Here is a 27,063-nt window from a genome sequence, read left to right as displayed (position 1 = left end):
TACCCATCCAGATGTCTTTTAAATGTTGTAATTATACCAGCCTCCACTACTTCCTCTGGCTGCTTGTTCCATACACACACCATGGTCTGTGGAAAAGGTTGCCGCTAGAGTCCCTTTTTACATCTTTCTCCTCTCACCTTAAACCTGTGCAATCCAGTTTTGGACTCCCCAACCCTCGGAAAAAAGCTTTGGCTATACACCCCATCCATGCCCCTCATGATTATATAAACCTCTGTAAGGTCATCCCTCAGCCTCTGACGCCCCAGGGAAAATAGCCCCAATTTCTGAAGAAGGGTCTTGGCCCGAAACATCAGCCTTCCTGCTCCTCTGATGCTGCTTGGCCTGCTGTGTTCATCCAGTTCCACACCTTGTTATCTCAGTGACGCCCAGTTTGGGTTCTGCCAGGGCCACTCAGCTCCAGACCATAATACAGCCTTGGTTCAAACATGGCCAAAAGAGCTGAAATCCAGAGGTGAGGTGAGAGTAACTGCCATTGATATCAAGGCCAAGTGTGGCATCAAGGTGTCCTGGCAAAACCAGAGTTGTTGGGAATCGAGGGAAAAAAAATCTCTGCTGGTTGGATCCATACTTGGCACATTGGAAGATGGTTGTGGTTGTTGGAGGTCAGTCATCTCAGCTCCAGGACATCTCTGCAGGAGTTCCTCAGGGTAGTGTCCTTCGTCCAACCTTCTTCAGCTGCTTCATCAATGACCTTCCAACCATCATCAGGCATGGGGATGTTTGCTGGTGATTACACAATATTCAGCACCATTCACAACTCAAATACTGAAGCAGTCCATGTTCAAACACAGCAAGACCTGGATAACATCCAGGCTTGAACTGAAAAGTTGCCACAGGTGCTTGGCAAAAACCATCTCCAATATGACACAATCTAACCATTCGTCACATTCAATGATGTTACCATTACTGAACCCCCACCATCAACATCCTGGGGGTTATCACTGGCCAGAAAATGAACTGGACTAGCCACATAGAAGATCACAGGCTAGAATTTCTGAAGTGATTAACTCATCACATGACTCCCAAAGCCTATCCACCATCTACAATGCACAAGCCAGGAATGTGAAGGAATACTCTCCATTGGCCTGGATTAGTGTAGTTGCAATAACATTCAACAAGCATGAATCATCCAGCACAAAGCAACCAGCTTGATTGGCACTACATCCACAAATATCCAGTCCCTCCTCCACCGACGCTCCATAGAATCAATACGTTCTATCTACAAGAAGCACTGCAGAAATTCACCAAAAATCCTTAGACAGCATTTTCTAAATCCAGGACTACTTCCATCTAGAAGGACAAGGGCAGCTGATGGGAACATGATCACCTTCATGTTTCTCTCCAAACTAGCATCCTGATTTGGAAAAATACTTCCGCATTAAGTGTTGTTCGGTCAAAATCCAGGAATTCCCTCCCTAACTGCATTGAAAGTCTACCTACAGCACATGGGCTGCAATGATTCAAGTAGGCAGCTCACCACCACCTTTTCAAGGGAAACTTGGGATGGGTAATAAATGCTGGCCAAATCTGTGACGCTCACATTTCATAAGTGAATTGAAAAATGTCAACAGTTTTAAGAGGAGATTGGCCAAACTTGCTTTCAGGTCTTTACTACTCCAGGAGAAATTACCAGGGGTGGATTAGACTAATCACAGACTGTTGCTATTAGAGAACTAAGCCAATAAGAAAGTGTATATGGTAAAGAGCGTGAAGCAAGGAATCTAGTTCAGCTCACTGAACTTGGAGCTGTTGTCACTGTGAATGCAGTCAAAGGTGAAGGAAAGCAATAGCCGGTCAGCTACCAAAGTAAAGACCAGCAGAACGCAGACTGACCACCCAACTGTTTGCCTGTATCTTGGAGAAACCAAATGATTAATGCACAGGGTGAGTGTAGATCTTAGATCTGAAATACCACTGGACTATGTACATAATGTCGTTGGCGGTCAGTAAAGTTACATCTGTTTGGGAAATTTCAGAGTTTTGAGCCACTGAACTCCAGAATAAACAATTAAACCAGATGGGGAGTACGTATTTGGTAAAAGTAGCTGTAAAACATTACAACAAGACTCAGTAATGTAACACAGTACAAATATTACAGTCAATTCTCATATTTCCAGAGCAGGTAGAGCCAGAGCTAGATGTAGTGTTAAAGGAAAATGGAAAATTAACTTCCACGTCCCACCCATTTTTACCAAAGGTGGGTCAGAAGATAATTAACATGCACTCAGGAGTTAGGCTTGTCATGAAAATCCTTAAGCAACACTATGTAATTCTATTTAAATTAATGTTATGTTTAAATGGCTGTAGGAAGGGATTCCTAAATCTCAGGAATCCTGGTAGCTGAAAGGATTCGAGACAGCCAGATCTGTGATGTAAGTGCTTTCATTGCACTAATTTTGAATCAGGAGATCCCAGAATCACTGATTCCTCACCAATGTACGAATGAATGCACTTGCTCTCCTGCACTACCTGCCTCCCTTCACCTCCACCACCAACACCAATTCCTCTCATCTCTTCCCTCACGATTTGCTCAACTTCCCTTAAGCACTCTTGCCCATACAGCTGCACTATCATCTTAATAAAATTGGGATAGATTAACCACGTGGGTTTGTTTATTTAAAACAGTAAAGCATATTGTAAGTAATGAAGCAAGTATTATGCCAAACCGTGCGAGTTGCATGTCTTCAGCTTGTATATCCAGAGCAGAAAATACTGGTAGTGTCACAACATTGTATACACATAGCACATATTAAGTCCTTCAAGGTAAACTCTGTTGAAGGCACGGTAGAAATACAAAAGCCCCCCACCCCTCCTTTCCAAATAGCATTTAACTATTTATAATAACAAGTGAGGCTACAAGCCTCTGCATCATATCAGTAATTCGCTGATAGGTTCAGGTCTCCAGTTGATCAATTTGTCTGGAGGTGCTGTTAGTTGTCCACAAACAGAGATATTGTCTGCGACTCCTGCTTGTGTTCAGGATCCAGTACGCAATGCAAAACAAATAAAAAAACAGTTGGGAAACTGGAACAGTCCTCATTTGTCCTCAGTGCAATGAAGAGATAGGACCGTGATGCAAATGGAGGTCATTGGAGTACATTCTTGTTGACTCCACTGTTTGTCATTTACCTTCTGTAAGAACATCAAGTTGTTGTCTCACTTTGGCAATCAGTACAAGCATTTTTATCACGCAAGTTGATCATCTTACCTTATAGTTTTTTATAGTTTCACAGGACGCTCCAGAGTTTCTGTAAGTACTCTGGGTATGAGTCTCTAAATTGGTTAACTCCCCTGGCAATGAAATTATTGCTGTCAGACGTGTTGCTCTAAAATGTAACATTGCAGTGAATAAATCTTGTTTAGTCTTTCCATATTTGTATTTTTGATTTTACACTCTGTCATCTTGCGTTCTCCCACTGGAGCTGAGATAAGTTGGAGTTGAAGCAGCATGATTGATACACCATTTCTCACTTGAGATAATTGCCAATAAATAATGGACCAGTGTCCATATGATCTCTATAGGGGCACCAAAAGAAACTAAAAATGGAGCTTAGAGTGCATGCAATAGTTGTATTTGACATATGGGGCAATTGATGAATCATGGGGCACTTGCTAAAGTAGTCAATAACGATGGAGTTATTTACATGAAATTTGTTCTGGATGATTCATGCTTGTTGAATGTTATTGGAACTACACTAATCCACGCATTCCTGACTTGTGCATTGTAGATGGTGAACAGGCTTTGGGAGTCAGGTGATAAGTTAATCACTGTAGAAATTCTAGCCTCTGATCTGCTATTGTGGCCATTATCTTTATGTGGCTCGTCCAGTTCAGTTTCTAGCCAATGATAACCCCCAGGATGTTGATAGCGGGGTTTCAGTAATGTCATGAATGGTTAGATGGTCTCATATTGGATATAGTTGTTGCCTGGCACTTGTGGCAACTTTTCAGTTCAAATCTGGATATTGTTCAGGTCTTGATGTGTTTGAACATGGACTGCTTCAGTATTTGAGTTATGAATGGTGCTGACCATTGTGCAAGATGGGCTGGGTCTTCATCTCCAGCAATGGTTCTTGGCATATTCTCTCAACATATCTGACAGTTCTTAGCAAGGATTTTGATGTCACTGCTGAATCCTGGCTATATACTGACTCTTGTGAGTTTTCTCATTCAACCTATGATTTGAATTGATTTATTATTGTCACATGTACCTAGGTACATTGAAAACTTTTGTTTCGCATGCAGTACAGGTTGATCATAACATACAAGATCATAGGGTGGCAGAACAGAGCAAGGACAACAAAGCTTTGACTGCAAAGGAGGCTCACAAAAGTGAGATCAACATTAGATCTGAAATTTGAGACCATTCAGAAGTCTAATAACAGTGGGGATGAAGCTGTTCTTGAACCTGTTGGTACGTGTGTTTAAGCTTTTGTATCTTCTACCAGATGGAAAAGTTTGGAAGAGATTATAAGCAGGGTGGGAGGAGTGTTTGATGATGTTGGCTGTCTTTCTAAGGCTTTGAGAAGTTTAGATGGAGTCAATGGACAGAAAGTCGGCTTGCATGGTGGACTGGACTGTGTTCACACCTCTCTGTAGTTTCTTACGGTCCTGGGTAGAGCAGTTAGCATACCAAGCCCTGGAGCATCCAGACAGAATGCTTTCTATAGTGCATCTGTAAATGTTGGGGACAGTCCTTATGGATATGCCAAATTTCCTTAGCCTCCTGAAGAAGAAGAGGCGTTGTGCCTTCCTGAAGATTGCATCTACATGGGTGGTCCAAAACGGATTGTTGGTGATCACCACTCCTAGGAACTTGATGCTTTCGACCATCTCCATCTCAGCTCCATTGATGTAGAAAGGGGCATGCTCTCCTCTTTGCTTCCTGAAGTGGATGATCAGCGCTTCAGTTATGCTGATGTTGAGGGAGAGATAGTTATCTTTACACCACTCCAACAAGCACTCTCTCTTTCCTGTATTCTGTCTCATCATTGTTTGGCAATGGGCTTAAAACAGTGGCGTCATCAGCGAACTTGTAGATGGAGGTCGGATGAAATTTGGCCATGCAGTCATGAGCATGCAGGTAGTAAAGTAGGGGGCTGAGTAAGCATCCTTGCGGAGACCGGTGTTGAGGATTGTCATGGAGGAGGTATTGTTGCCTATTGTGGTTGTGATTGTGGTCTTTGAGTCAGGAAGTCAAGGATCCAGATACAGAGGGCTGGGCAGAGACCTAGGTCTTGGGTTTGGAAATTAGTTCGGTTGGGATTATGGTGTTGAAGGCGGAGCTGTAGTCAATGAATAGAAGCCTGATATAGGTATCCTTATTATCCAGATGTTCCAGGGAAAGGTGTAGGGCCAGAAAGATGGTGCATGCCTGTTGCATCAGTAGACAAACTGCAACAGATCGAGGAAGGCTGCAAGGCTAGGGTTGATATGACTCTCTCGAAGCACTTCAAAATTGTGGAGGTCAGAGCCACTGGGTGGTCGTCAGTGAGACACGCTGCCTGAGTTTTCTTCAGTACTGGTTGATGGTGGTCTTCTTGAAGCAGGTGGGCACTTCAGATTGTAGCAAGGAGAAGTTAAAGATGTCAGCGAATACCTCCACCAGCTGGTCCGCACGGATCTGCGTGCCCAGCTGGGGACTCCATCTGGGCCAGTCACTTACCATGGGTTCATTCTCAAGAAGGCCAGTCTGACATTTGCAGCAGTGACTGAGGGAACAGGTGCACCCGAAGCTTACGGGACAGGTGACACAGTTTCACTGACCTTCTTTACAAGTTACACATGGACAGAAGTTCTGGTTGTGGAGATTCTGGTATGATGACCTGCCTTCTTCAAAAAAATTACTCCTTAGGTGATACCTAACTCATCCCTAAAAGGCTGATATGGCCTCACATGTTGCTGAATTGAATCAGGCCAGTTTCTTTGGTGTAGTTTCTTGTTACAGCTGCTGGCATTTCCATTTGGAGAACATTTTCAAGCTTGATGCCAATGAAGTCAACTGGCAAGTTTTTATGTACTGTTTGGGCCAGGTTAGGTATCCTGCTAAGTGTATCACATGTGAGTAATAATGTTTCCTGGCTTGTACCAAATCTCAGTCAGAACCTTATACCTTTTCAGGAGACCATGAAAAAGTCTTGGTGTTGCACTGATAAGTAGTTGTTGCCAAATCATTTTCTATTTGTTTGTGGGCATGTTCTACCACAAATTCTTCAGCAAACAGATAGGCATGAAAACGCACGGCTTCAAAAATTAAAGCTAATGTTTCCCACTCAATGGCTGAGCCATTAGATTGTACTATAGGCAGCATATTTGAAGCAAATACAACCAGTTTGTCTTTTTGTAGTATGGATGCTCCCAGACGTTTCTATGAGACTTTTTTCTCCAGGAAAGTTGGCCTTTGGTGTTATAGAATTGCAAATTTGATGAGTTTAAAAGTGCTTCAAAGAGGCACTAGTGAACCTCATGCCAAAAGAAAGGCACTTCCTTTAATCAATAATTTTCTTAGTGATGAAGACGTTTACATTTTCCCCTCTGTCATTCAGGATTCAAAATTTTTTTTAAAAATGGCATTGATGAAATATGATGTGCAGATAATGTTTGCATGTCACAATTCATGATGCCTTTCTGATCATAGTATCTTATAATACCACTGTCACCTGTATCCCAGTTCTCTGTTATTGTATTATAGTCTGATCTTCAGAAATTGTAACAAGTTTAATGTTGGAATTAAAAGCAGTAAAGCAAAAACATAAGGAAATTAATGTAACGCAATGGTGACAGGCAGGTGGTTTGAGCCAGTCAATAGTTTGAAGAGGAAAGCTCTGTAATAGTAAGTGGTTTGCAAAGTCTTACTGTATCTGTGAATGAGCTTTGTCCGAGTACACCGTGTGTGTGTGTGAGTATGTGCGCGTGAGAGAAACATATGTATTTTTGATTGATCTGAAACATTGTTCAAACTGCGATTAAGTTTCTTACAGCTTGCTACCCAAATACCAAAATCGACTAAAGCACTCCAATAGATACATTTAAGTGTTGCACCATTATTCAGTGACTATGGTCTACTAATAACCAGAGGTAGAAAGAGAATGGGTATTAGAGAGGAGGAGGAATTATTGTTCAGAAAATCCGAATTTCTGCAGAGTTTTGGATGCAGGACCTGATTTAAATATTTTCAGCAGGTTTCCTGCCAGACTGAGATATTTGTTGTTTGGACAGCAGTGGGGTAGAAGTTTGCTAAGTAATGGAAATAGTGGCTTAGTGGTGATATCACTGGATTAAGAATGTCAAAGCCCAGGCAAAACTTTGGGAACTCACATTTATATCCCACCATGTTTTTCTTTACCTTTTCACCAATGGGGCCAGTTTCTGTCTACCTACTCTGTTAAGACGCCCATTCATCCCTGGGACCACTTATACAAACCTTTGCACAAATCTCTAGTACCTTCACAACCTTCCTAAAATGCCGGGCCAGACTTGGACTCAATTACTCCAGCTGAGCTTTATAAAGATTTGCCATAACTCCATTGCTTTTATACTGTGTCTCTATTTATAAAGCCAGGATTCCAAATGATTTTAAAAAATATCCACTTTCCTGAACTGCTATGCCACCTTCACAGATTCACTCATATCCCGAGATCCCTCTGCTCCTGCACTTCTATAACCTGTCTTTGTTCTTTCTGCAAATATGTATCACTTTACAATTCTCTTCATTAAACTTCGTCTGCTTCCTGTCCACTCACACTACTTTTCTGATGAAGGGTCTAGGCCCGAAACGTCAGCCTTCCTGCTCCTACGATGCTGCTTGGCCTGCTGTGTTCATCCAGCTCTATACCTTGTTATCTCAGATTCTCCAGCATCTGCAGTTCCTACTATCTCTCACTCACACTACTAGATTGTTTATGTCCTCTTGAGGTTTATATCATTATTCCCCTCACAATACCACCAAGTATGGTGTCTTCAGCAAATTTTGAAGTGTGGCTAGTGCACGCAAATTAAGAACAATTTAGGTAATTGAGAGCAAAAAAATACGAGTCATCTCAGCACTGACTTGGGAAACCCTTCCATGAACCTTCCTTTAGTCTAAAAAAATGCAACCATTCATCACTATTTTCGGCTTCTTGCCACTCAATCAACTGTAACCATGCTACTGCTTTCCCTTTTTGTTCTGTGGACTTTGGATTTGCATACATGTCTTATATATAGCATTTCATAAGACACCCATTGGAAGTTCAGGTACACCACATCACCCTCATCCGTTCTCTCTGATACCTTAAAACATTCAATCAGGTTATTAATGAAGAGTCATCTAGATTTGAAACATTAGCTTGCTTTCTCTCCATGAATGCTGCCTGACCTGCTGTGATCTCCAGCATCTTTTGTTTGAAATCAGAGTTACCTTGAACAAATCCATGCTGATTTTCCCTAATTAGTCCACACATGTCCAAGTGGTTAGGAATTTGGCTCAGATTACTGTTCAAGCGTTTGTCTATCACCATGTTTAAACAGGATGATTAGTAGTTGCTGGGATGATACCTACATGCTTTTTTTTAAAAGAAAAATCAAGGGTGCAATATTTACAGTTCTCCAGTCCTCTGGCACCTTTTGGCATCGACGAAGGATTTGAAGATTATTGCCAAAACTTGCATAATTTCTACCTTTACTTCCCGCAGTATCCTTGCATGTATTTCATCTGGTCTTGGTGATTTATAAACTAAGTTCAGTCAGCTTTTCAAACTTAATTATGAGCTCATCCAGGATCTCCACTGTTTTATCTTTCACTAGATAACCTCTGCAGCATTCTCTTCCTTGGTAAAATTAATACCTTAGCTCTCTGTCACCTTGCTGGTCTGTAATCACATCCTCCCACTCCTTTTACTACCTTTGTGCTTTTAACATACCTTGAGGAGACTTTTGAATTGCTTTTTAATGTTAGCTGTCAGCCTCTTCTCATACTTTTTTTTTGTTTAACTCAAGCTTTTCCCCCCTTGAATTTTCTATATTCAGCCATGTTCTCGCTTTAAATTATCAACCTGACATCTGTCATTCAGATTCTTTTTCTGCTTCATCTTTCACTCTATCATCTAGAGAGCTCTGACTCTGATAGCTGACAGGTATTCCCCCTCAAGGATCATAATAATATATAGATCTGTACATGCCAGTAGACCAATAATAAAAAGTTAATCTGTTTCAACAATGGAAAAAGGTTTCAGGTGTCCATTCTAAAATGCCAATGTGTATTCTAAGATGGATAGCGCTAATACGGTGCTGTCATAAGTGGTTATCTTTTCTCATGAGGACGGAACCATATTGTGCTGGCTTGCTGAATACAACACATGTAAGATACATAAGTGATGACATTTAAACTTGCAGCAGTGTCAATTTTGGCATATGGTGCATAATGTCCATTATTTTTCAGGTATATCATTTGAATATAGTAGAAACTCCAGTTTTTCCAATGGTGCCTATGTGGTATCAAGCTGACCGCATGTACTGTCTGACTGTGGTCTGTAAACTGTAATGTTGTGGTTACCTCTTGGACTTTGCTGACCTGCCATGGGCGATGTAGTGAATGTAACAAGGTCAGCTTGTTGGACCTCATAGAACGAGTTCCCTGTTTGGGGCTGTTAATCTGGTACAATTAGGGAGGCCTGGCTGACAGATAAAAAGGGGGCGTGTCAGAGATACTGGCACTCTGATAGCTGACTCTGAAGAGGCAGTACTAAAGTCAAGTCAGTACTAAAGTTCATGTATAAAGGGTGACTTGGAGACAGGATACTGGCCTCAGTAGAGTTATTTCAGATGGATCTTTGGAATCTTCTTTGACATTAGCCCTTTGTTGGTTCTTTTTCACATGTTGCTGTGGAGCATTGTATTTATTTGTGGGTCATGCACATCACTGGCTGGCCAGCATTTATTGCCTGTCCTCAGTTGCCACTGCAATCCACCAGCAAAAGGTTGACCCATAATGCCATTAGGGAGGGAATTCCAGGATTTTGACCCAGCGACAGTGAAGGAACGGCGATATATTTCCAAGTCAGGATGGTGAGTGGCTTGGAGGGGAACTTGAAGGTGGTGGTGTTCCCATGTATCTCTTGCCTTGGCCTTCTAGATGGAAGTGGTCGTAGGTTTGGAAGGTGCTGTCTGAGGATCTTTGGTGAATTTCTGCAGTGCATCTTGTAGATTGTAAACACTGCTGCTACTGAGCGTCGGTGGTGGAGGGAGTGGATGTTTGTGGATGTAGTGCCAATCAAGCGGGAGCTGTTTTGTCCTGGATGGTGTCAAGCTTCTTGATTGTTGTTGGGGCTGCACTCATCCAGGCAAGTGGGGAGTATTCCATTACGCTCCTGACTTGTGCCTTGTCGATGGCAGAGTGGCTTTGGGGAGTCAGTTGCTACAATATTCCTAGCTTCTGACCTGCTCTTGTAGCCTCTGTGTTTATGTGGTGAGTCCAGTTAAGTTTCTAGTCAGTCAATATTAACCCAAGGATGTTGACAGTAGGGGAATTCAGTATTTGGTAACACCACTAAATGTCAAGGGCTGGTGGTTAGATTGTCTCTTACTGGTGATGGTCATAACCTGGCATTTGTGTGGCATGAATGTTACTTGCCATTTGTCCGCCCAAGCCTAGATATTGTCCAGATTTTGTTGCATTTGGACATGGGCTGCTTCATTATCTGAGGAGTCACGAATGATCCTGAACATCGAACAATCAGTGAACATCCCCACTTCTGACCCTTATAATGGTGGAAGATGATTGATGAAGCAGCTGAAGATGGTTGGGCTTAGGACACTACCCTGAGGAACTCCTGCAGAGATGTCCTGGAGCTGAGATGAATGACCAACAACCACAACTGTTTTCCTATGTGTCAGGTCTGACTCTAACCACTGGAGAGTTTGCCCCCACCCCGATACCCATTGATTGCAGTATTGCTCGGGCTCCTTGATGCCACACTTGGTCAAATGCAGCCTTGATGTCAACGGCTGTCACTCTCATCTCACCTCTGGAATTCAGCTCTTTTGTCCATGTTTGAACCAAGGCTGTAATGAGATCAGGAGCTGAGTGGCCCTGGCAGAACCCAAACTGGGCGTCACTGAGCAGGCTATTGCTGAGCAGGTGCTGCTTGAATGCACTGTTGATGACATCTTCAATCAATTTACTGATGATTGACAGATTCAGAGATAGCAAGACCTGCAGATGCTGGAGTCAGAGTTGATACAGCGTGGAGCTGGAAGAACACAGCAGGTCAGGCAGCATTAGAGGAACAGGTAAGTCAATGTTTCGGGTCAGGACCCTTCATCAGGACTGGGGAGGGAGGGGCGTGGGGCTGGGGCAAGGTAGGTAGGATGGCGACTGGTGGATGCAGGTAGGGGCAGCGGGGATTGGTCAGTGGGAAGGGTGGGATGGATAGGTGGGAGAGAAGATGGGCAGGTTGTTTCAGGTTAAGGAGGCAGAGATGAGAGGGAGGGTTGCTCATGGGGTGAGGTCGGGGTGGGGAGATTTTAAAACTGGTGAATTCTATGTTCAGGCCATGCGCTGTAGGCTCCCGAGGCAGAATATTGCATGTGGCACATTGTGGCACTGGAGGAGGCCCAGGATGGACATATCACCCAGGGATTGGGAGGAGGAGTTAAAATGGTTGGCGACTGGATGTTGTTGATTATAGTGTACAGAGTGCAGGTGCTCTGCAAATCTGTCACTGAGTCTATGTTTGGTCTCACCGATGTACAGGACGTCACATCGGGTGCAACGGATACAGTAGACCAGGTTGGAAGATGTACAGGTGAACCCCTGTCGGAAATGGAAAGTTTGCTTTGGGCCACGAATGGAGGAGAGAGGGAAGGTGTAGGGGCAGGTGTAGCATCTCGCACGGTTGCAGGGAAAGGTGCCATGTGTGGTGGGGTTAGTGGGGACCGTGGAGCGGATGAGGGAGTAGTGGAGAGAGCTATCACTATGAAAGGCAGATAGGGGTGGGGAAGGAAATATCTCTTTGGTTGTGGGATTGGATTGCAGTTGCCGGAAGTGGCAGAGAGTGATATGCTGGATGTGGAGGTTGGTGCGGTGGTATGTGAGGACCAGGGGGATTCTGTCCTTATTTTTGTTGGGGTGAGGGAGTCTGAGGACAGAACTGTGGGAATTGCAAGAGATGCGGTTGAGTGCAATTTGGATCAACGTGGGAGGGGGGGTACGGCGGTTGGAGGGAAGTTGCGGTCTTTGAAGTAGGAGGACATCTGGCATGTCCTGGAGTGGAAGACTCCATCTTGAGAGCAGATGCTGCAGAGGTGGAGGAATTGGGAGAAAGGGATCGATTTCCTTATCCGACAGGGGTTCATCTGTATCTCCTCCAACCTGGTCTACCATATCCATTCCTCCCAATGTGGCCTCCGCTACATCGGTGGCCGATTTGCGGAGCATCTGCGCTCTGTACGCTATCATCAACACTACCTTCTGGTTGCCAAGCATCATTATTACCTAACCTCACCTCATTAGTCTGCAGTTTTCCATTCTCCCACCTCCTGATTGGAATATAGATGCCAAAAATTCAAAACATGAAGGTCAGAGGCAATGACTGGCAACTCCAGATCACTGCATGTTCCTGCAGACTGCCATCTTGGTAATCAGGCACCAACATTTCAGGGCACACCTCATGGGCAGTGTTGTTGCAAGGACAATTTGCGCACAGGGACCAGCATGTATCTCCTGAACTGCACCAGGATGCATGTAAGCGTTGTTTGCCCACTCACTCAACGCTGACTCACTTTGTTCCTACTTTGATGCTCATAGCATCCCTCCCCTTTTGGCAGTTTGACCCCTCAGCACACTGCATCATGGTTGCCTTTGTTAGAATTAAAGGGATGGACATATTGCTGTACCGCACCATGCTATGTCAATGTTACACCTGCAATGTGCACCAAGTCTGTATGGGCCAAAGTCAATGCATGTGCTTCAAACAAACAGCCTGATCTCAAATTCTAATGGAAGTAGTCTTTAGTCCTTCAAGTAGGGAGTCCTAGCACAGTAAGTCAAGGCCAAGCTCTGACATCAGTCCAGGTGGTCAGGCACAGTCAGTTCACTGCTCGGAGCGGCCAGTGTCACGAGATCAGTATGGTCTCCATTGTTTGCAGAGCGGGCCATAGTCTTCCCTGAGGGTTCAGTGGAACCAGTCCAAGGATGTCACTGGAACACAGTTGGGGAGCTGTACAGACATCAGTCAAAATTCTGGCACTCATTGTTTGGAGCTGTCACTCAAGGGAGTGAGCCATGGCCAGTCCTAGGGATCTGTACGCAGAAGTCAAAGGGGTTTTCAGTGGACACTGCTGTGGAAGGGAAGCTGGAAACTTAATTGTGGGGGTTGGAGGCAGAATGCTGGGGTACAGGGAAGATTACAATAGTGAAGGGGCAACTCAATATGTAAGGGGTAAAGTGATAGAGCATTGAATGGAAAAAGGTTATGTAGGAAGGGAGGGTTAATATCTATAAGCAGCAACAACAAAAACAGTTGGAAAAATTCTGCAGCATCTGTGGACAGAAAGCAGAATTAGCAGTTCTGAAAAAGGGTCATTGGATCAGGATTGTTAACTGTTTCCTCTCCACAGATGCTGCCAGACCTGCAGAATTTCTCCAACAATTTTGGTTTCGGATTTGTAGCATTCACAGTTCTTTGTTTTTTTTTCAACCCCCCCAACCCCACCACACACCCCACCCCCACCCCGCCCCGGTTCCTGTCTACACGCAGCATCTTGTCTTTGATTAGGGGGCACTGTATGACCAGGTCCGGCATGTTTACTTGATATGCTGGGTCTGAGGGAAGCGGGAAGCAGAAATGGGGGCAAATCGAGATTTAGATGGGAACTGAAGTTCAAAGCCTGTGGGGTTGATAGACTGGGCTGCCAAGAAAAGAATGTTTACACTGGGGGTCTGTCAATAAGAGGCTGAGCCTGAGACTCACTGTGTGAGAAGCGAACACTTTTTCCTTCCATCATGACATGAGCAACAAACACTCAAATGGAAACAAAGTGATTGTGAATCTACCCAGTGTTGCCATGATAAGTGTTCGATTCTGTGAGGGCGGTGTTTCAATTTCAAGTGATGTGAGACCTTTTAAATAGCAAAGCACTACACAGACACCCAACGTTCCCTCTAACCTGTACACACACACACAGCCATTCCAAGGTTCTATGAATGGCAATTGGCATTGGCACGCCAAATGGGACAATCCAAATCCTTGCCCAAAGCACTCTTAATCATGTCATGCAACATTACAAATCAATCCCACTGATGATTGTGCTGCGCCAGAAAGATTGACCTTAGTTGCCAAAATAGCAATCACTAGTGATTTACCTCTTGCTTCTGTGTTGCTCACTTATCACCTTGGACCATTAAATGTCATGCAATATGAAGAATGGCTAGGCCCTGTGCCTTGTGTTATGGTCGCAGTTAGACAGACATTCACACAAACAGCTAACGAAGCAATGTGAACATATTTGCATATGTGAAAACATATTTACAGAGATATATAGGATTCATTAGAGAGCTTGACAGGGTAAATACTGAGGTGATGTTTCCCCTCCTTAAAACTGGACAAAAACGACACTTAGCCAATGTCTGGTAGAATTCAGGCTGATATGTCTGGGACATTACTTAAAGATGCAAATAATTTTCCCAGGTGCTAACTGACCACCTTCACCATTTCATTGGAATAGATTTAAATGACAATGGCTGTTAAAATTACTGGCTTTTTGAAGATGGGACTTCAAGTACAATCATCCAGTGAAGATGATCGCAGTGGAATGTGATAGAATATCAATCACCCTTGCCAATTATGTTGTTCAATGATAACAAGGTGTAGAGCTGGATGAACACAGCAGGCCAGGTAGCATCAGAGGAGCAGGAAAGCTGACATTTCGGGCCGAGACCCTTCTTCCTCTGATGCTGCTTGACCTGCTGTGTTCATCCAGCTCTACACCTTGTTATCTATGTTGTTCAATGGTTTGTGTCAAAGGGACAATGGAATAAATTGATACTGTCATCACATGACTGAAACTGATTGGAAAAGGAATTGATACCTGATTAATCCACAATGGAACCCAACAAGGCAATCTGGCATCAACACCATGGGGGGAGTTGCCAAATAAGGAAAGCAAATTGCCTCAAGAAGACAGTCATCACAGCCAGTGTAACAGGGCTAACTTCTTTTAACTGCAAGAAAATCATCTTCAACCACAATTACACCCAAAACAAATCAGAAAGTTTCAAACGCCCTTTGTGTTCAAGGGCCAAAAGAGAATGTTTGAGGTCTACAATATTGTTCAAACTCAGTCTGAAAGATGAGTTAAACAATTGACTTGGTTCTTGTTACACTGTTGACAAATTTAAGTGAGCATTACATCTCTAGAGGCCATCTTTTCTTGTGGGAGTAGGTGTCTGCCTATTTGGAGAATGGGTATTGTACATTTTAGATGTGATGAAACATTAACTTAAGAAAACCTGTTGATGTCTGTTCTGTACTGTAAGCATTAAAAACACTCCTTCTCAAAAATAAGTTTCGTTGCAGTGTGCCAAGTGGTGAGAAGAGAGGAAACGTTATCCCACCACCTTTATCCAAGGAGGTTCAATGAATGTTCACTAAATTGATTCCTGGGATGAAAGGGCCCTCTCAAAGACAGAGATTTAGCAGACGGGGTTTGTATTCTCTGGAATGAGAAACATTCGAGGTGATCTCATTGACATTTAAATGACTCGTCAAGGGCTTTACACAATAGTTATTGAGAGGTTGTATGCTGCCGAGTCTACAACCAGGAGTCATTGTCTCAGAGTAAGAAACATTTCCAACTGAAATATAGAGAAATTGCTTTACTCTGTTGTGATTGTTTGATTTCTCAACTCCAGAGGGCTGCACAATTTTTAGTTGCTGAATATATTCAAAACTGTGATCAATAGATTTTTTGACACTAAGCAAATCAAGTGATATGAGAATATTGCAGGGAAATTGTTGTTGATGTAGAATTTTAAGCTATGATATTATTGAATGTTGGAATAGATTTCCCAGGCCTTGTGGCTCTGTTCTTATAAATTACTCTCCAGTGTCAGCTTTGATTTTGCACTCGGGAAGCACAATAGTTAGCTAGCACTGCTGCTTTACAGCACCAGGGACCTGGGTTCAATTCCAGCCTTCAGGTATAGCCGGTGTGCAGTTTGAATGTTCTCCCTATGTCTATGTTGGTTTCCTCTGCTCCAGTTTCATCCCACAGTCCAAAGATGTGCAGGTTAGGTAGATTGGCTTGTCACCGGGAACTACGTGGCAGGACCTGAACACGTGGGTTGTGTCTTGCAGCAATGGCGGTGTGAGCGAGGGCCAGTGAGGCAGTCCAAAGTGACATGCTGGCAGTGGCATGGGGAAGACTGGAAAGCCCAGAGCAGGACTGCAGCAGTGGAAAGGAAATTTGGACTCTTGAGTTCTCTTTTTCTTCTTATCTTATTCTAATTTAATGTGAATGGCACCATTTAGGTATGGCGAAGGTACACACTTTTCGCTGCACCTTTATATTGAATACATGTAACAATAAGTGATTTAATTCAATTCAAAATTCCTCGGTGGCCAGGGATGCGCAGGCTACATGGATTGTGGGAATAGGTTGGGATGCCCTTTGGTGGGTCAGTGCAAACTCAATGGGCCAAATAGCCTTTTTCTACACTATAAGGATTCTATGTCTGGAGTGATTCTTGAACCCAAAACTCTGACTTAGGACCAATAATGTTACTGCTAGGTCACAGTTACATTAAGATTAGAGTGACTTTATACAATGTTTGATTAATTCCTGAGAAGTATGACATACTGCCTAATATTTTTAGGCTATAACACTGTGCCTTGTTGGTCTTACTTGACATTTCTTCATACAAAAATTTTAATGGAGTGTTGAATAAATTGGGAGTTGATGGGACTCAAATAATAAGTTAAAGGGAAATTGAATAAATATTGAAGACAAGGAACGTGTGATTTCTTTTAGATAAGCAGAATAACAAAACACTGTTGAGCATAGACTACAAGATACAGGAGCTGAAGTATGTCATTCCGCCCATCCAATCTGCTCCACTATTTGATCATAGTTATTGTATTTCTTAATCTCATTCTCCTGCCTTCACCCAGTAACTTTTGATTCCCTTACCAATCAAAGATCTCTATCTTAAATATACTCAATGACTTGGCCTCTACAGTCCTCTGCAACAATGAATTCCACAGACACTTCACCCTGGAAGAAATTCTTCCTCATCTCAATTCCAAAGGTCGTCCCTTTACTGAGGATAAGACCTCAGGTTCTAGTTTCACCTACTAGAGGAAACATCTCACATCCACATTATCCAGACCACTCAGTATTTGTAAATTTCAACTAGATCCCCCTCATCCTTCTAAACTCCATTGAATACAGATTCAGAGTCTTTAACCCTTCCTTGTATTATAAGTCCTTCAGTCTTGGGATCATTCTTGTGAATCTCCTCTGGACCCCTAACTGCTTTCAACTTGCTAAATGTTGTCTGACCAGAAGGTTATACAGCCTCAGCAGTACATCCCTGCTCTTGCATTCAAACCGTCTTGAAATGAACATTAACATTGCATTTGCTTTCCTAACTACCAACTGAACATGCATGTTAACCTTAAGAGAATCCTGAACTAGGGCTCCCAAGTCCCTTTGTGCTTCAGATTTCCAAAGCATTTCACCATTTATAAAATAGCTCTTGCCTCTATTCTTCCTCCGCAGGGGAATTATCACGTATTTTCTTATTTTGTATTCTAGCTGCCACTTCTTTGTCCACTCCCCTGGCCTGTCCAAATCCTTCTGCAGCCTCCCAGATTCAATTTCTGTCCTTCCACCTATCTTTGTATCATTGGCAAACTTAGCAACAATGCCTTTCATCCGAATTATTAATATATGACATGCATAGTTCAGGTCCCAAGTCTGACCCCTGTGGAACTCCACCCGTCATTGGCTGTCATCCTGAAAAAGACCCCTATATTCCTACTCTGCCTTCTGCTAGTCAGCCAATCATCTATCTGTGCCAGTACCTTACCCCTAACCCCAAGGGTTTTTATCTTGTTTAGCAGTTTCCTTTGCAGCATCTTATCAAAATCTTTCTGGAAATCCAAGTAGATCATGTCCACTAACTCCCTTTTGTCCAAATTATTCATTACCTCCTTAAATAATTCCAACGGATTTAACTGGCATGACCTTCCCTTATGAAGCTGCGCTGACTCAGTTCTATTCTTTATGCACTTCCAAGTACTTTGCAATCTCATCCTTAACAACGGACCGTAAAATCTTACCAATGACTGAGGTCAAGATAACTGACTTAAAATTTCCTGTCTTCTGCCTCCCTCACTTTTTGAACAGGGGTGTTACATTTGCCATTTCCCAGTGCTCAGGGACCCTAATTCCAGTGATTCATGAAAGATCACTGCCAACTCCTCTACAATCTTCACAGTTATCTCCTTCAGAACTCTAGACCAGGTCATTTATCCACCTTCAGACCTCCCAGCTTCCCCAGTACTTTCTCCTTAGTGATGGCCACTACACTCACTTCTGCCCCAACTCTCTTCGTACACATTCCACAAATTGCTTTTCTTGGTGGATCTGCTACCAGCCTGATTTTTCCAGTCATCCTGCATATTGCAATCCCCCATGATTATTGTAATAGTGCCTTTCTTACATGGCTTTTTAGTAAAAAATTATTTTCTACTCCAAATCCTGACTATCACAAGGAGGACTATATATAACTTCCATCAGGGACTTTTTCCTTTTGTGGTTCCTCAACTCTATCCACAGACTCTATTCTTTCCACCCCATATTGCTTCTTACTATGGATTTGATTTCACTTCTTAAAGGGAAGGCAACCCCGTCCCCTCTGCCCATCCTTTTGATAAGCGTGTATCCTTGGATATTTAGTTCCCAGCCCGATGCCCTTGCAGCCACATCTCTGTGATAGCCTTAACATCGTGCCTGCCAGTTTCAATCTGCGCTACAAGCTCATTTACCTTGTTTTGTATATAGAATGCATTTAAATATAATACTCTTGGTCCTGCATCCTCTTCCCCACCCCGTCCTTCTCAATGTTGCCCCCTCATCTGGTGTGCCTGAAGTTAGAATCCTCACCCTTTACATACTCTGTCCTATTACTTGTTCTGGAAACTTTAACCTCTCCTGAGCCCTATCTAACTAGTTTAAAGTCCACATGACCAACCTAATTAGCCATTCCGCTATGATCCTGCTCTCATATCAGTTCAGGTGGAGCCCATCCCAAAAGGTACAGTTCCTTCCTGTCCCAATACTAATGCCAGTGCCCACAAATTGGAACCTATCTTTCCCACACCACTCCTTTAGCCACACATTTACTGCTCTAGTTTTCGTATCTCTATGCCAATTTGCATGTGACTCAGGTAATGATCCAGAGATTATAACCCTTCAGGTCGGTCCTTCAATTTTGTTGCTCATACCGGATATTCCCCCAACATGGACCACAACAACTGGATCTTCCCGATCCCACTCCAACATCCTTTCAAGTCAACTTGAGATGTCCCTTACCTTGGTACCAAGCAGGCAACACACCATGCAGGACACTCAAACCTGCTTACAATGTATGCTATGTCTCTAATTATAGAATTCCCTACCACTTTTCTTTGTGCTCCTCCTGCTTGAATGGCCTCCTGTAACATGGTGCAGTGATCAGATTGCCCATCCTCCCTACAGTCCTTTCCTGACTCGCACAGGAAGTGATGTCAGGAGCGGAGGCTCCTTCAATACTAAATTAAGTTATTATTTGTAGTCACACCCTCTTATACCTGACCACTGGCCAAAGCTGAAGTACTTAATATACGGAGTGCAACTGCCCACTGGAACACAGCATCCAGATAACTCTCTCCCTCCCTCATGTGCCACTGTGTTTGAAACTCAGACGCCAGATCACCAACTCTGAGCCAGAAGTCCTCAAGCAACCAACGCTTACCACAGATGTAGTGACTATGAACCACAACAGGGTTCACCAGCTCCTACATCATGCAGATACAGCAAATCATCTGATCCTGCATCCCCAAATATTTTAATTCATATTTTAAAATTTCTTACTGGTCCTTAGTTCTTAATCTATAAAATGTTTCTCCAATTTACCTTAAACCGGAAAGTATCCTAGAGTAGATAAACAAATTAGCAGTTGATTACCAATGAAGTAATGACTTTGTGTGTGATGTTACTCTTTTCTCCCCACCATTTCTTATGCTTGAGGCTCCTTCCCTGCAGGCTCCTCTCTCTCTCTCTCGCCAGGCTCCCAGCCAAGTGCACAGACCTTAAGACTTGGTCTCAATTCTATTTCCTTCTCATCACTTTCCCCTTATGCCCCAAATTCCCTAAAACCAATCCTAGATATTAAAGAGCATATATACTCATCAGTGAGAGAAAAGGAAAGACTGAGCACTTCCTCACTCTTTCACCTAACTCCTTATTTCACTAAGCTCCAGTTACACTCCAGTGCAACAAAACAGCATTCCAGTTCAGACAAGACAGCACTGAAAGAGCCTTCTTTTTATGGCCCCTAATTCAAAGCCTTCTGTAACTGGATTAAACCGGTTGTGTAATTAACTTGTTTCAGTTGAGTGCCTGTTTTAAAGCTGCAATTAAACTGCACGCAAAAGAGCAGCTAATTGCTAAATTAAAGAACAGCCTAGACTTTAGATTGAAATTAGCCCTTAAATTAAATTATTTCTTAAAACTTGCCCCTTGAGTCTCCATGTTTCACCAAACTCCAGTTACACTCAAAAGCAACATTATAGCAAATTTATGCATAAATTGGATTTAAATGTACTGTTTTCTATTTTCTGATTTTTAAAAAATTTGACATTAAATAGGCAATGAAGATCATTTACCCTTTAGACCCATGAACTGTTACCTATTCTATTTTCCATTGATTTTATCTGAGTAAGACCAATGTACATCACTTACCTTTATTTGAACAATCACAGTCGCTAAACCTGGAGGCATGCTTTCCCCATTGTCCAGTGCCTCGACGACGAAAGTATAGCTTGCATCTGCAGTCGACAGAGATTCGTAATCCACAGTCTCTAAAATTGACAATTCTCCTGTCCCCTGATTGACAGAAAACAATTTTCTGGCCTCATCTGTTCTTATACGATAAGTTGTATTTGCACCAAGATCAGCATCTGTTGCCTGAAACAAAACAAAATGATGAAATGTAATACACATGTTGGTCAATTCAGCGCACTTAATAACTGAGGTGTTAAAGAAGAAAAATAGCTTGATGTACATAATCACTGTATTTATCTATTTGAAGAACCAAAGACAGAAATCAGATGAGACGACTTGCAAATGTATAGGATATGAGAAACAAGGACCATAGAAGACAAATAATAATGAGGTTAATTGGTTGCATAAATTGAACCAATTTTTACCATTTGTTGAGAAACAATTAAGAACCAATTTCAATAGTTTTAACAATTATCATCAAAATTGTGGTTAAGCAAAATTGAGAGGGAGGCGATGGCCTAGTGGTATTATTGCTGAACTGTTATTCCAGAGACCCAGATAACATTCTAGGAACTTGAGTTCAAATCCTGCCTTGGCAGATGGTGGAATTTGAATTCAATAAAAAATCTGGAATTAAGAATCTAATGATGACCACGAATCCATTGTCAATTGTTGGGGAAAAATCCCATTTGGTTCACTAATATCCTTGAGCCTACAGGTGACTCCAGACCCACAGCAATGAGGTTGACTCTGAACCCATCAATTAGGGATGGGCAATAAATGCTGCCTAGCTAGCGATGCTTACATCCTACTAATGAATAAAGAAAATTCTGAAATGTTGGAGGATCCTGTTAACTTTGGTGGGAGCTGATTGATCAATTACACACATCAAATTCTCCTTTGCATTGATATAAATTATTCACATTGTCCCATTATAAACCCCTTCCGAAATTCGAAGTTCTGACTACGATGTAATTGACAGAGGAAAGAAATTTACTCTTTCATGGTGTGCCTGAGTTACTGCCTCTTTCACACAACTTAAGCAGTTACATTTCAATGTAACTAATAAAATTGTTGAAAGCTTCAGTAATTGATTGTCGAGCATGGAATGTCATCCTATGTAAAGGCTTTGCTAAAACTGAGGAAATCACATTTTAAGAGTGTCTGCAAAAGTGTTTTATTCTCTAGTTGGCAATTCATCTTCAAAAAAGAACTGAGTTCTTCCTTTGGAAGTCAAAGTTAGGTCGAGTAAAGGTTAATAAAAAGGAACAATTTGAGAATGTGCTCTGTAAGTGATCTCCTAAATTACCCTCATCTTATTTTATATTAAAATATAACTCCAACAGAACAACAGTATATTATGTATAACAGGCAAGAAACAAAGTTGAACATACTAAGGAAACACCATTATAAATGTGCTTCACATTGTGAACTGATCAATTAGAAAAGCAAGTTTCTTCTGACCAGAGATTCTTTAACATAGAAGCTCACTTTAATATAAGGACAATTGTTGGGAGTGTAGTCAAAATTTAAATAAAGATCGCAAGGCATCAGTGTCAATAAAATACTCTGATAGTAGGATTGTAAATTTCACGTTAGTACTGATGTATATTAAAAAGCTCCACTGCTCCCATCAAAAGCCATTATTTCCCTTTCATATATTTTAATATTTGGGATATATTAAATGAGATTATGTAAAAGTAATGATGCAAAGCAGCATATTTGACATTTAATTTAATCAAGCTTGATTACATTCTGTAATTTGGAAGAAAAACATACTTGTTTCGTCATTTTACAATTCCTATCTCATTTTGAGTAGCAGGGTTATGAGATTTGTAATAAACACTGATATTGTGTAAATCTCACAACAGAGAACCTCACAGAAATGAAACACATTGCTGACATCAAGCTTATTATTTGGTTTTGATGATAAATTATACAAGATGATGCCAAAAGTGCTTTACAGTACAATATGCTAGTTGGGTTTAAGGTATCTAAGGAAGTCTCTTGCGATTGAGACAGGTTTACAATTTTCACGTCAATGAATCTGCACCTGGCAGAAGTGCTGTATGTGGTTCCAGCTGTTTTGATTTAGGTGGAGTGGGAAATTGTCCTTATGTACAGGTATTCAAGTAATCGATTTGGGACTTGAGCTCAAAGTTTGAATTTACTCAGCCTTATTCCTCACTTTACTCATTAATTCCATTAGAAACAACTCAAATCTGTGTCTTGGAGACAGTAAGAACTGCAGATTTGGGAGTCGGAGACAACACAGTGTGGAGCTGGAGGAACACAGCAGGCCAGACAGCATCAGAGGAAGAGTAGTCCCGACCCGAAATGTCAACTTTCCTGCTCCTCTGATGCTGCCTGACCTGCTCTGTTCCTCCAGCTCCATACTGTGTTATCTCTAATCTGTGCTCCAGCGTAAATCTCAGAAGACCACAGGCAATATAAGAACATTGCTCTATTTGGGTAAGTGTCATGATTTGTTTTATGCATCATGATCTTGTGATTGCTTAGGTCAAAGACTTTTAGCAATATTGTGAGTGTCCTTATTTACTGAGTGCTGAAACTCTCTTTCTCCTTATGATCTCACTCTTAATACGTGAAGAACATATTAGCATGATACACAGTCTAGGTATATTGAGCTTAATTTTAACACCACAAGCTGGTGAGTTTTGGATGGATTAAAATTGGGTGCATAATCTCTGCTTGGAAGTGGTCTTTCAGTCAGTATTCTGCAGTATTCCCTTTCTGCTTCTGTAGGCATCCCAACAGTACCAGAAAAGGAATAGTCTGGTGATAATACCACTTGGTCATCACTTCCCCATTTGGATTAGAATACTATTTTAACCCACTGCATTTAACAATGACAATAATGTCTTAATGATGAACATTCGTACATTCTTAACTTTTGTTGCACTTACTATTTTTGTTTTTGAAATTCAGATAGAAACAGGCACAGTATTTTAATAATCTATACTACATAAGATCTGCCCTTCAGCAGTCGGCTGATTGTCAAATAATGAGTTCTGATTTTGCATGGCTACATATACTATTTTAATAATTTCCTTATTCAGTTTAAGATGAATAGATTAAGATTGTTCAAAGTGGAGGATACAGGGACAAGATATGAATGTGCCTGCATGAATTTCTTTCATACAGCAATAACATTGTTTAAATGTTGTAGAGTGTAAAATGTAACTCCCTCCCCACCCATGTGTCATAATTCCCAGTCGATCTATATGTGTACACAACTTAAATAGCCCAGCTGTCCAACATGCCAGCAATTTCAAGACCTCCATGTATCCATAAGAAATATCATCACAATTACATTCAAATCAGATAGCCTAAGAAACATACACGAGTGAATTGCAAAATTCAAGTGGACAACAGCATCAAGATTTTCAAGATAAGAGCTACTGGAAATCCATTTCGTTGTTCATTTTCTTTAGCTCTTTCCAAGTGCAGTCACTTGGCAGTTGTTCAATAGAACCTGAATTTGGTCTGTTTTTTTTCCTTTATTCTTAACAGGATGAGGACGTCACTGGCTAGGCAGCATTTATTGTCCATCACTAATTGTTCAGAGGGAAGTTCAGAGTCAACCACATTGCTGTGGGTCTGTAGGCCAGACCAGGTAAGGATGGCAGTTTTCTTCTTTAAAGGACATTAGTGAACCAGATGGGTTTTCCCTGATAATTGGCAATGGATTCATGTTCATCATTAGATTCTTAATTCCAGATATTTTATTGAATTCAAATTCCACCATCTGCCATGGCGGGATTTGAATCCAGGTTCCCAGAATGTTATCTGAGTCTCTGGATTAACAGTCCAGTGATAATACCACTAGGTCATTGCCTTCCCCTTAGATGTAGCGAGGATGCAATGCTGTTTCTCACCCAAACCGAAAGCTGTTGTAAAAGGAGGAAAACCTTGCATTTATATAGTGCCTTTCATGATGTTAGGGTTTCCCAAAGCAGTTTGCAGGCAATAAAGGCATTGATCCTCTTTGCATGGTATAACAGGAATGCAGTGACCCACCAGATTAAGTCAGGTGAGTGTTATGATTACTTTGTTTTTGCATTGTGGTATTATGATTGATTAGATCAAAGATTGTTCTTAGCTGTCAATAACCACTGCGCAAGAATTCTCCTGTGGCTCTGCTGGTATTTGTTGCACAGGGGAACAGTTTTGTTTAAAATGCATCAACATTATTTGGGTCAATTTTTTTTTTGTTGAGCATCTTCCAAATTAATCTATAAAGTCTTTTGATAAGTTGGCAATAATTGTTGAGGGAAATTAAATCACCAGGCTGCTGCAATAATCTTCTATTCAAATTGTGTACACAGATGGATCAATGGGAACTATGACACATTTAAACAGTATTATTGCTATATGAAATAAATTCATGCAGGCACATTCATATCTTGTCTCTGTATCTCCACTTTAAACAATCTTAATCTATTCATCTTAAACTGAATAAGGAAATTATTAAAATAGTACATGTAGCCATGCAAAATCAGAACTCATTATTTGACAAACAGCCGACTGCTGAAGGGCAGATCTTATGTAGTATAGATTATTAAAATACTGTGCCTCTTTCTATCTGAATTTCAAAAACAAAAATAGTAAGTGCAACAAAAGTTAAGAACATACAAATTTTCATCATTAAAACATACTTGTCATTATTAAATGCAGTGGCTTAAAATGATATTCTAACCCAAATGGGGAGGCGATGACCAAATGGTATCATCGCCAGATTTTAATCCAGTCACCCAGTCAACTTTCTAGGGCTATAGGTTTGAATTCTGCCATGGCGGATAGTGGAATTTGGATCCAATAAAAATCTGTAATTAAGTCTAACGTAATCATAAAACCATTGTCAATAGTTGTAAAAACCCATCTGGATCACTAATGCCCCTTAGAGAGGGAAATCTGCCATTCTTACCAGGTCTGGCCTACATGGGACTTCTGACCTGCTGCAATGTTGTTAACTCTTAACAACTCTTGGCTGAAGAAGATCTTAGTTCAAGGGGCAATTAGGGATGGGGCAATAAACGCTGGCCTTGTCAGTGATGCCCACAGCCCATGAAAGGCATAGGCAGAATAGGATCTACAAGATCGAAAGCTGCAGGCAAGATGCCAGTTCAGCATTAGAAGCATTTGCGTGCTACTGACACATGCACAAGGTACTCACACCGACACCCACTTAAACATGGCAGTCGCATAGGTGACACCATTGGAAGAAGTGCCCCTGCATTTTCATCATCTGCTCTTTCCATAGATAGCCAAAATTTGTGGTCATTAACTGCTGTTAAACCAGCATACTCCATCATATAAAATCCACGGTATATTCTTTTAATACAAGTGTTAAAGTATTATCCTGTGCAATTCTGTAAGAAACAGAGAACTAATAATTAGACTATATCTAGAACACAACCAGTGCTTCACGGAGAGACTATTCTATTAACGACTTATTGAGGAAACTTAATGTCGAATCTTATCTATCTTCAGGGTGTTGAAAAGCATGAAATCCAATTAAAAGCTTTAGAAGTGCAATTGTGCTTGTTTTGTAGGCAAACCACTTGAACGTAGAGAGATCTCACAGGCAGGAAATGAGATGAAGAACAAATGAATCTATTTTTCTTTTAGTGGTATTAGTTGAGGGAGAAATGTTGGCCAGAATGCAAAGAGAACTCCCCGCTCTTCTTTTGAAAATGTCATAAGACCTTTTACATCAAACTATTCAGACAAGAGACAACAAGGTGCAGGGCTGGATGAACACAGCAGGCCAAGCAGCATCATAGGAGCAGAGAGGCTGACGTTTCGGGCCTAGACCCTTCATCAGAAAAGGGGGAGGGGAAGGGGGTTTTGAAATAAATAGGGAGAGAGTGGGAGGCGGATAGAAGAGGGATAGAGGAGAGGATAGGTGGAGAGGAAACAAACAGGTCGAAGAGGCGGGGATGGGGCCAGGAAAGGTGAGTGTAGGTAGGGAGTTAGGAAGGGGATAGGTCA

General features: G+C 41.8%; 1 protein-coding gene across 1 annotated transcript in view; it reads right to left on the bottom strand.

The window, feature by feature from the left end:
- The window catches only part of pcdh15b (protocadherin-related 15b), a 606,743-nt gene that overhangs the window by 230,364 nt on the left and 349,316 nt on the right, over positions 1-27,063 (bottom strand). The window contains exon 24 of the mRNA XM_048609162.1: positions 21,007-21,231. Coding sequence (XP_048465119.1) covers positions 21,007-21,231 — 225 coding nt within the window. The remainder of the gene's footprint in view (positions 1-21,006; positions 21,232-27,063) is intronic.

This window comes from Rhincodon typus, chromosome 20 (genome assembly GCF_021869965.1).
Source record: "Rhincodon typus isolate 14 chromosome 20, sRhiTyp1.1, whole genome shotgun sequence".
Classification (NCBI taxonomy): domain Eukaryota; kingdom Metazoa; phylum Chordata; class Chondrichthyes; order Orectolobiformes; family Rhincodontidae; genus Rhincodon; species Rhincodon typus.
Note: the sequence above shows the minus strand (reverse complement) of the source record. Positions and strands in the feature narration are given on the sequence as shown.